General features: G+C 47.3%; 1 protein-coding gene across 2 annotated transcripts in view; it reads right to left on the reverse strand.

The window, feature by feature from the left end:
- Positions 1 to 332: 332 nt before the first annotated feature.
- Positions 333 to 8,799, reverse strand: part of TICAM1 (TIR domain containing adaptor molecule 1) — a 105,842-nt gene continuing 97,375 nt past the window's right edge. For both annotated transcript variants that reach the window (XM_063914889.1, XM_063914891.1), the window contains one exon: positions 333 to 1,950. In XM_063914889.1, the coding sequence (XP_063770959.1) occupies positions 549 to 1,802 (1,254 nt within the window). In that variant the 5' untranslated portion in view covers positions 1,803 to 1,950 and the 3' untranslated portion in view covers positions 333 to 548. The remainder of the gene's footprint in view (positions 1,951 to 8,799) is intronic.

Genomic DNA, 8,799 nt, shown 5'->3' on the forward strand with positions numbered 1-8,799 from the left:
ATTAATTCTGTTTTGTGGCACATGAAGTATGTGTTTATAGCAGCTGAGAAAACCAAATTGAAATCTTAGTAAGAAAATAAAAATATGTACAAACCGAGCTTGCTGACAAGCATAAAAGATTTTAACCTGTGTTATAGGCTAACATAACAGACCTATTTAACACATGTATGCATTAGAAGTCCCAGAGGAAAATGAGGGAAATATTTAACAAGAAAGATTTTTTTTTTAAAAAGGTACATTTTCAAAAACAATTTGTACTGTATCTGTAAAATTGTATTTATTTGATTATAATGACAAAAGTAAATGGCTATAGCATTAAGAAGAACGCAACCTGATTTTGTCTTTTTTTATTTTTAATTTGCCTCATTAAATCAGTATTTCATTTGAAAAAAAAAAAAAAAAAAAAAAAGAACATTTGAAAAAATAATAATCACTTTTTCCCAAACGGGAAGCTAAAAAGTTTTGGTCTTGTTATGTTAACCTTATTCTCTTCTCACTCTGTCTTTTTTTTGCACATTTATTTTTACTGTATTTTTTTTTTTGTTTTGTTAGCTTTGAGCTTCCAAATCACCTTCTATGCAGCTCTCACCATTCATTTCCATCGAAGGTCCGTTTCCTGACTGTACAACTGTCATGCTGTTTTGGTTTCCGATCTGTACATTATTTGCATAGCTTATCTGAATTATATGTGGCTGTCCTTGGAACAAGGGTAGTGGAAATTTGTTATCCCGTGTCAAATGCATTCGATCATGTAGCTGATAATAAAGCTCTTCCTCATGTTTTTTAATCAATTTATCGCGCTGCTGTATTTCCCATTGCTTTAATTCCCTCTTAATCACATCCTTTTTGAATGTTTTACGCACTTTATGATGAAAGGAAGGAGAATCTTCATTCAATGAACTTAGGGATCTAAGGCACAAAGGTGGTTTAACAACAGCACTATTTAAAGTAGGATAAAAAGGAATAACACTGCCGTATTTGTTTCCATCTCCAATCGAGTTCATGAGAACTGCATTGGTCTGAAATTGACCCCATTTGGAAAAAAACCCATTAGTAAGCAGGAGGATGATATAGGCAGAGTTTTCCACTGCATCTTCAAGGCATGTGATAGGACTGAGTCCTGGAGTCTCAAATCCCTCACAAAAAGTTGTACCTTCTCCAGAAACAAGCTCCTGTAGGACATGGCACACTCTACTAGCTACTTCCTGATCTTCAGGAACATGCAGTATAACAAAACTGTAGAACTTCAAGTCAGAAGGAATATCAGTAATAGCAGAACAAACAGGAGTTTGACAAGAGGTTGAAAGCAAAGGATTGAATTCTGGATTTGTTGATGGAGTAGACAAAGGGTTGACGTGATCAGAGGATGTACAAGATGATTGTTCTAGAAGAGGACAGATATGTGTACCAGAGGATATATTGGAGTCTTCTGTGGCTGTTGATCGCTTAATCATTTGCACATCGCTATATTTTTCTTCTGAAGCTAGCAACTCCTCTTTTCTTCTGGACTCTGGATGAATAAGACACTGTTGATTAATTTTTTTCTCACTTAAGGTATGTGTTTCCTGATAAAATGAGGTGCAAAGTGAACCTTCACTTTCACAGCTATCAGACATACAGATTGAATCATTATCTGGAGTATTGCGTTTCTTTGCTATAAAACCTCTGGTGGGTGACTGACTGATTTGCAATGGATTGGTTATAAAACTCCTAGAGCTCGTTGAAAATTCCATACTAGGTAGATCAGAACGTAGAGTGTGTGGCCCATCATCAAGGTCTGCATTTGTTTGAATTTTCAACATTATATGTCGCGTTTTTTACAGTACTACTTTTATGAAACAGTTTGTTATCAGTCAGGATCCTGAGAAAGGTTTAATAACGACGTACCACCAAGTTAAAAGAGCTTGAGCAATCACAGAAAGTCTGAAGTATATGCAGAGCCTCTATTACCTGCAAACAAAATGGAGAAGAAAAAAAAAACATGGTTTATGTTTACGTCTGAGGCTGGTTACAGAATATATTTACTTTTAGTAAAATGCAAAACAATCCAAACCAAAAAAAAGACAAGCAGTCTATAAAAAGTTGCATTCAAACTGCAAACAGAGAACAAAAGACAAAACAATGTTATTCATTTTAACAGAAAGTTAATATTTTTATAATAGCTAGGAACATTAAGTCATACACAATTTAGTTACCAGGCTAGTTACCAGCCTGTCAAAATGAAGGATCATAACAGTAATGGGCATTTACACATTAAAGATTGACAAAGTTGCAACCTGAAATTTTTTATTGAATAACGAGATTTATGGTAAGAACTTACCGTTGTGTTAAATCTCTTTCTGCGAGGTACACTGGGCTCCACAAGGATTAACATCGGGGTGTAGAGTAGGATCTTGATCCGAGGCACCAACAGGCTCAAAGCTTTGACTGTTCCCAAGATGCACAGCACCGCTTCCTCTATAACCCTGCCTTCGTGCACAGGAACTAAGTTTTGTAAACCAGCCCAATGCAGTAGCAGGTACTAGAGACGACAATTGCTCGTAGCCAATTACACCACACACTCACCACAGGAGAGGGTGTCAGCAGCTATGCCACACCAACCCAAAGAAGCCAAGTGCGTCAGGGTGGGCGCCTTGTGGAGCCCAGAGTACCTCGCAGAAAGATTCAACGGTAAGTTCTTACCATAAATCTTGTTTTCTGCTGCGGGGTACATTGGGCTCCACAAGGATTAACATCGGGGATGTCCTAAAGCAGTTCCTTATGGGAGGGGACGTACTGTAGCGAGCACAAGAACCCGGCGTCCAAAGGAAGCATCCTGGGAGGCAGAAGTATCAGAGGCATAGATCCTTATAAACGTGTTCCCTGAGGACCATGTAGCCGCCTTGCACAATTGTTCAAGGGACGCACCACAGTGGGCCGCCCAAGAAGGTCCAACCGACCGAGTAGAATGGACTTTGATGGTAACAGGAGCTGGACGACCAGCCTGTACATAAGCTTGCGCAATCACCATTCTAATCCATCTGGCCAGGGTCTAATTGGAAGCAGGCCAGCCACGTTTGTGAAAACCAAACAGTACAAAAAGAGAATAAGATTTCCTAAGGGAGGCAGTTCTCTTCACAAAGATACGGAGAGCCCGTACCACATCCAAAGACCGCTCTTTGGAAGACAACTCAGGAGAATTAAAAGGCCAGAACCACAATCTCCTGGTTAAGGTGGAAGGAAGACACCACCTTGGGTAAATAACCAGGCCGCATTCTGAGAACCACCCGGTCACTGTGAATAATCAAATGGGGAGACTTACAGGATAATGCACCAAAGTCCGAGACCCTTCTAGCTGAAGCAATAGCCAGCAAAAACAGCACCTTAAGGGAAAGCCACTTAAGGTCAGTAGAGGCAAGAAGCTCAAACGGAGACTCTTGCAAGGCCTCCAAAACCATCGACAGATCCCAAGGGGCAACAGGTGGCACATAAGTAGGCTGAATCCGCAACACGCCCTCAGTGAATGCATGATCATCAGGTAGGGCAGCAATCTCTCTCTGAAACCAAATAGACAAGGCCGAAATGTGAACCTTGAGGGAGGCCAGACGAAGGCCTAAGTCCAGGCCCTGTTGTAGGAAGGCCAACAGTTTGGCCGTGCTAAACTTGAAAATGGCATGATTGTGAGACGCACACCAAGTAAAGTAAGCATTCCAGACCCAATGGTAAATCAGAGCAGAAGCCAGCTTACGGGCCATCAATATAGTTTGAACGACCGCCTCAGAAAAACCCTTGGCCCTCAGGACGGAAGCTTCAAGAGCCATGCCGTCAAAGCCAGACGGGCCAAGTCCTGGTAAACACAAGGGCTCTTGTGGAAGTAGAAGGGGACAATCTAGCTAGAGGCCCTGTAGATCGTCGAACCAGTGCCGTCTGGGCCATGCTGGAGCAATCGGAAGTAGGTTTCCTCCTTCTTGCTTGAACTTCCGTATTACTCTGGGCAGGAGTGATACCGGAGGGAACACATACGGCAGCCAAAAGTTCCATGGGATTGACAGAGCATCCACGAACGCTGCTTGATGATCCCTTGTCCTTGCTCAGAGGAACGGAACCTTGTGATTGTGTCGAGACGCCATCAGGTCCATATCTGGAAGGCCCCACTTATCCACGAGAAGTTGAAACACCTCTGGATGGAGGCTCCATTCTCCGGCGTGTACATGCTGATGACTGAGAAAGTCCACTTCCCAGTTTAGGACCCCCGGAATGAACACTGCGGTTATGGCCGGCAGATGGCGTTCTGCCCACTGAAGAATCTGTGATACTTCCCTCATTGCCATGCGGCTTCAAGCACCGCCTTGATGATTGATGTACGCCACCGAGGTGGCGTTGTCCGACTGTACTTAAACAGGTCTGTTCAGTATTAGATGCTGGGCCATGGTCAATGCATTGAACACTGCCCGCAGTTCCAGAATATTTATCGGGAGTAGGAACACCACCTTGGTCCACCGACCCTGAAGAGAGTGTTGTTCCAACACTGCGCCCCAACCTCTCAGACTGGCCATCTGTCATCAGCAGGACACAATTGGATATCCAGAAGTGACGGCCTCTGTTCACTCGTTGGTCCTGAAGCCACCAGCTCAGTAACAGGCGGACCTCCAGAGACAAGGAGATCATGTGAGATCTGATCCGGTGAGGCAGGCTGTCCCACTTGGTCAGAATTAACTTCTGCAGAGGGCGAGTGTGGAATGGAGCATACTCCACCATGTCGAAAGCAGACACCATGAGACCTAGCACTTGCGAATGTAAATCGACACACGGACGAGAGAGGAAGCATCGAATCCTGTCCTGAAGTTTCAGGACTTTATCCTGAGACAAGAACAACCGTTGGTTGTGAGTGTCCAATAACGCTCCCAGGTGTACCATGGTCCAAGCAGGAACCAGGGAGGATTTCTTCCAGTTGGATCAGCCAACCGTGGGCTTTCATGAACTGGACTGTCAGATATAGATGACACAGGAGAAGTCCTGGGGAATTTGCCAGGATTAACAAATCGTCCAAGTACGGTAGGATCCTATTACTTTGGTGAAAGCTCGGGGAGCCGTTGTTAAACCAAAGGGTAACGCCTGATATTGGTAATCAAGATTGCCCACCGCAAACCTGAGGTACTGCTGTTAAGACACTGCAATAAGAATATGCAGGCATCCTGTATGTCCAGGGAGACCATATAGTCCCCAGGCTCCAAGGCCAGAACAATAGAGCGCAGAGTTTCCATAAGAAACTTGGAGACCCGCATATACTTGTTCAAGGACTTCAGATTGAGAATGGGCCGCGAGGACCCATTCGGTTTCGGAACTAGAAACAGTGGTGAACAGTACCCCTTGCCTCTCTGAGCCAGAGGCACCTGTATTACCACTCCTGTGGTCAGGAGGGAATGTACCACCGAATGCAGAGTGTTTGCCTTTGTCGGGTCCAGAGGAACATGTGTCAGGCAAAATCGATGAGGGGGACGATTCTTGAAGGGTACGGCGTAACCTCGAGTGACGACTTCCCTTACCCAGGCATCGGAAGTGGTCTTCAACCATTCCTGGGCAAAGCCTAGAAGTCGGCCCCCCACCCTGGGATGCCCCAGAGGGAGGCCCGCCCTGGGATGCCCCAGAGGGAGGCCCGCCCTGTCATGCGGCAGGCTTGTCAGTTTTGGAAGCAGGCTGACGGGCAGCACAGGCTCACTTCGGTCTGGGCTTGGCAGGTCTGGAAGCACAAGCTTGCTTTGGGTACGCCTGACCTTTTGCTTTACCTGGAGGACGAAAGGGCCAAGGGAAAGTACTTTTAGCGTTCTGCGTGGAAGGAGCCGTACTAGGTAGGCAAGCTGTTTTAGCAGTAGCCAGATCAGCCACAATCTTTAGGTCTTCTCCAAAGAGAAAGTCTCCCTTGAAAGGAAGCACCTCCAGGGTTTTCTTGGAATCCATATCCACCGACCAAGATCTCAACCAAAGAATACGTCTGGCCAAGACTGACGTAGTAGCAGCCTTGGCCGCCAGCACCCCGGCATCGGAGGCCACCTCCTTAAGGTACAGAGAAGCCGTGGTAATATATGAGACACATTGTCGAGCATGCCCAGATGCATTAGAAGGCAGCTCCGCCTCAAGCGCCTGAGCCCATGCCTCAACAGCTTCAGCAGCCCAAGTTGCTGCAATGGTTGGCCTATGCACCAGCCCCCGTCAGGGTGTAAATCACTTTCAAACAACCCTCTACACGTCTATCAGTCGGTTCCTTCAGAGAGGCGACGGTAGTTACTGGCAGAGCAGAGGAAACTACCATGCGTGCCACATGAGAATCTACAGACGGAGGAGTCTCCCAATTTTTACATAGCTCCGCAGAGAGGATAGCGAGCCAACAGTCTCTTATTCGGTGTGAATTTCGTCCCCGGATTTTCCCAGGACTCCTGACGTATGTCAGCCAGGTGTTGAGAATGAGGTAAAACTTGTTTAACCACCTTCTTGTGTTTAAATCTGTCCGGCTTTTTAGAGACTACCTCAGGCTCGGGTTCATCAGAGACCTGAAGAATGAACCTGATTGAGGCTATCAAATCAGGGACATCCACCACTGACTTCCCTTCCCCATCAGAAGCATCTGAGTCCTACACCATCCTCCTCAGAGGATGTGTCTGGAATAGCAGTGGATTGTGAGGAGGTAATGGCCCGTTTAGAAGACGTCTTAGACTTAGGTGGGCGAGAGTGAGATTTAGATTTAGTCAGTGACCGGTTCAATTGCTGTAACTGAGTGGAGATTTGATCTGCCCATGGCGGATTAATTGCAGGGACCATAAACTGCTGCATTGGCACAGGTGGTCCCACAGGGAGCGCCAATTTAGTTACAAGCGTGTTTAACAGCGTGGAAAAGGTAACTCAAGGTGGGTCATTTGTTACCCCCCAGTGGGTCCGTAGCACCGGGGGCAAGGAACCACCTGAACTCTCTGCTGCCATATTTTCCTACAAAATGTCCACGGCATTACCACCACGCAATGTGGGAGAAGCACCAGCTCCGTTGCCTCGTGTAGCTGACATATTAGTAAACACAATATTGGGCAACCCGGTACAATCTAAGCAGCGATATACCCAACAAGAACTCCCAGTGCAGTGGGACTGTCCTGTCAGCACAAACTGTGAACCCAAGAGATATATGGTGACTATAAATCACAAAGAGAAATACACAGCAAGTATATCTTGTGAAATACCTATATTATTTTTGCACATTATATATATATATATATACATACATACATACATACATACATACACACACACACACACACATATATATATATATATATATATATATATATATATATATATATATATGTATGTAATGTGTTTGCAAAAACGCGCTATAGCGTGTTTTTTTTACCTGGTATTGATGTTCAGGGACTCACTTTTCCAACATGCGTGAGTCCTCTGGGACGCGCTCCGCTGCAGCCAATCCCTAGCCTGGCAGATTGAGTGGCGTGGCGGCCTAGCAGCAGGCTTTAAAAACAGGAGGTGGAGCCTTGCCAGTCAGGACATGATAGAGCAGCTCCGTGGCAGCGATCCTCTGCGACAGTGGGTAACCCGCGGCTGGGGAGGGGGTTTTGCTTCTGAGTGCTGCCAGTGGTCCGTGGCCGGGGAGAAGGGGGTCGGGGTTCTCCTTTATCTCACAGTAGAGATTTGCTTTAAGCGGTTATAAGTGGCGTGGGGAGAGGGGGGCTGTCTGTTCCCGCGGTGGGGGCTGGTTCAGGGACGGCATTACAATGAGTCTTTGACTCATTAAATGCTGCGACCAGCGCTGCGCTGTTCGCCCGCCCACCGCCAGTGCCCCAGAGCCCGTGTATTAAGACGGCCGCTGCACAGCCAGTCACTCGGGTCCCGTCTCCCAGCCAGTAAAAGGTCCGCTCTCCTTCTCCTCCCACTCAAATGCTGCCTGTGTCTTACTGTACCTATTTTACTAATCTAAACTCCCCCTCTATTGCTGCTGACACAGACACCGGGCTGGAAGGGGAGGACTGGGGCTGCTCTCTCAGCCCTTGCCTACTTCTATTACAACGCTGCATACCTCAACTTTCAAGGATTGTCAAGAGGAACTTCCGCGCCCGGCGCCAAAAGGGGCGTGTCTACATAAAATGGGTGTGGCTTTACATAAAGGGGATGTGGCCTCACGGTAATGCTGCAATCGTGAACCACTCCGCAATCGCGAGCCACGGCCCCCGTTCTTGTTACTATGGGGGCATGGCCAGCGCTCAGAGGTACTGGGGGCATGCCAGCAGCTCACTGACTCCATGAGTAGCGCACAGCGTCTATTCACTCTGCTCTGCTGCGAGTGCAAGAGCCTCCCAACTGCCCCCCCCCCCACCGCGGGACACTGCTGCCAGCGGGTGGGACAGCGGGACAGTCCCCAAAAAACGGGACTGTCCCGCGAAAATCGGGACAGTTGGGAGGTATGCCCCTGTCCTGACCGTCCCCAGCGCCAAAAACCCGTTGGAGGAATGTGCAGAGGCACTGGCATCCGTGTCCATGCCCATTAGCAGCCCCAGATTATATACTGACTTCAAGCAATGCTACAGTAGTACAAGCCCCTCTGTCAATCACTCCCTTTCCTCTGCCTCCATCTAGCCCCTCTCTCGATCTCCCCCCTTTCTCTCTCGCTCTGTCCGTCTCGTTCCCTCTCTCTGTCCGTCTCGTTCCCCCTCTCTGTCCTCCTCGTTCTCCCCCTCTCTCTGTCCGCCTCGGTCCCCCCCTCTCTCTCTGTCCGCCTCTCTCTGTCCGCCTCGGTCCCCCCCTCTCTCTCTCTGTCCGCCT

This window comes from Pseudophryne corroboree, chromosome 1 (assembly GCF_028390025.1).
Source record: "Pseudophryne corroboree isolate aPseCor3 chromosome 1, aPseCor3.hap2, whole genome shotgun sequence".
Taxonomy (NCBI): Eukaryota; Metazoa; Chordata; class Amphibia; order Anura; family Myobatrachidae; genus Pseudophryne; species Pseudophryne corroboree.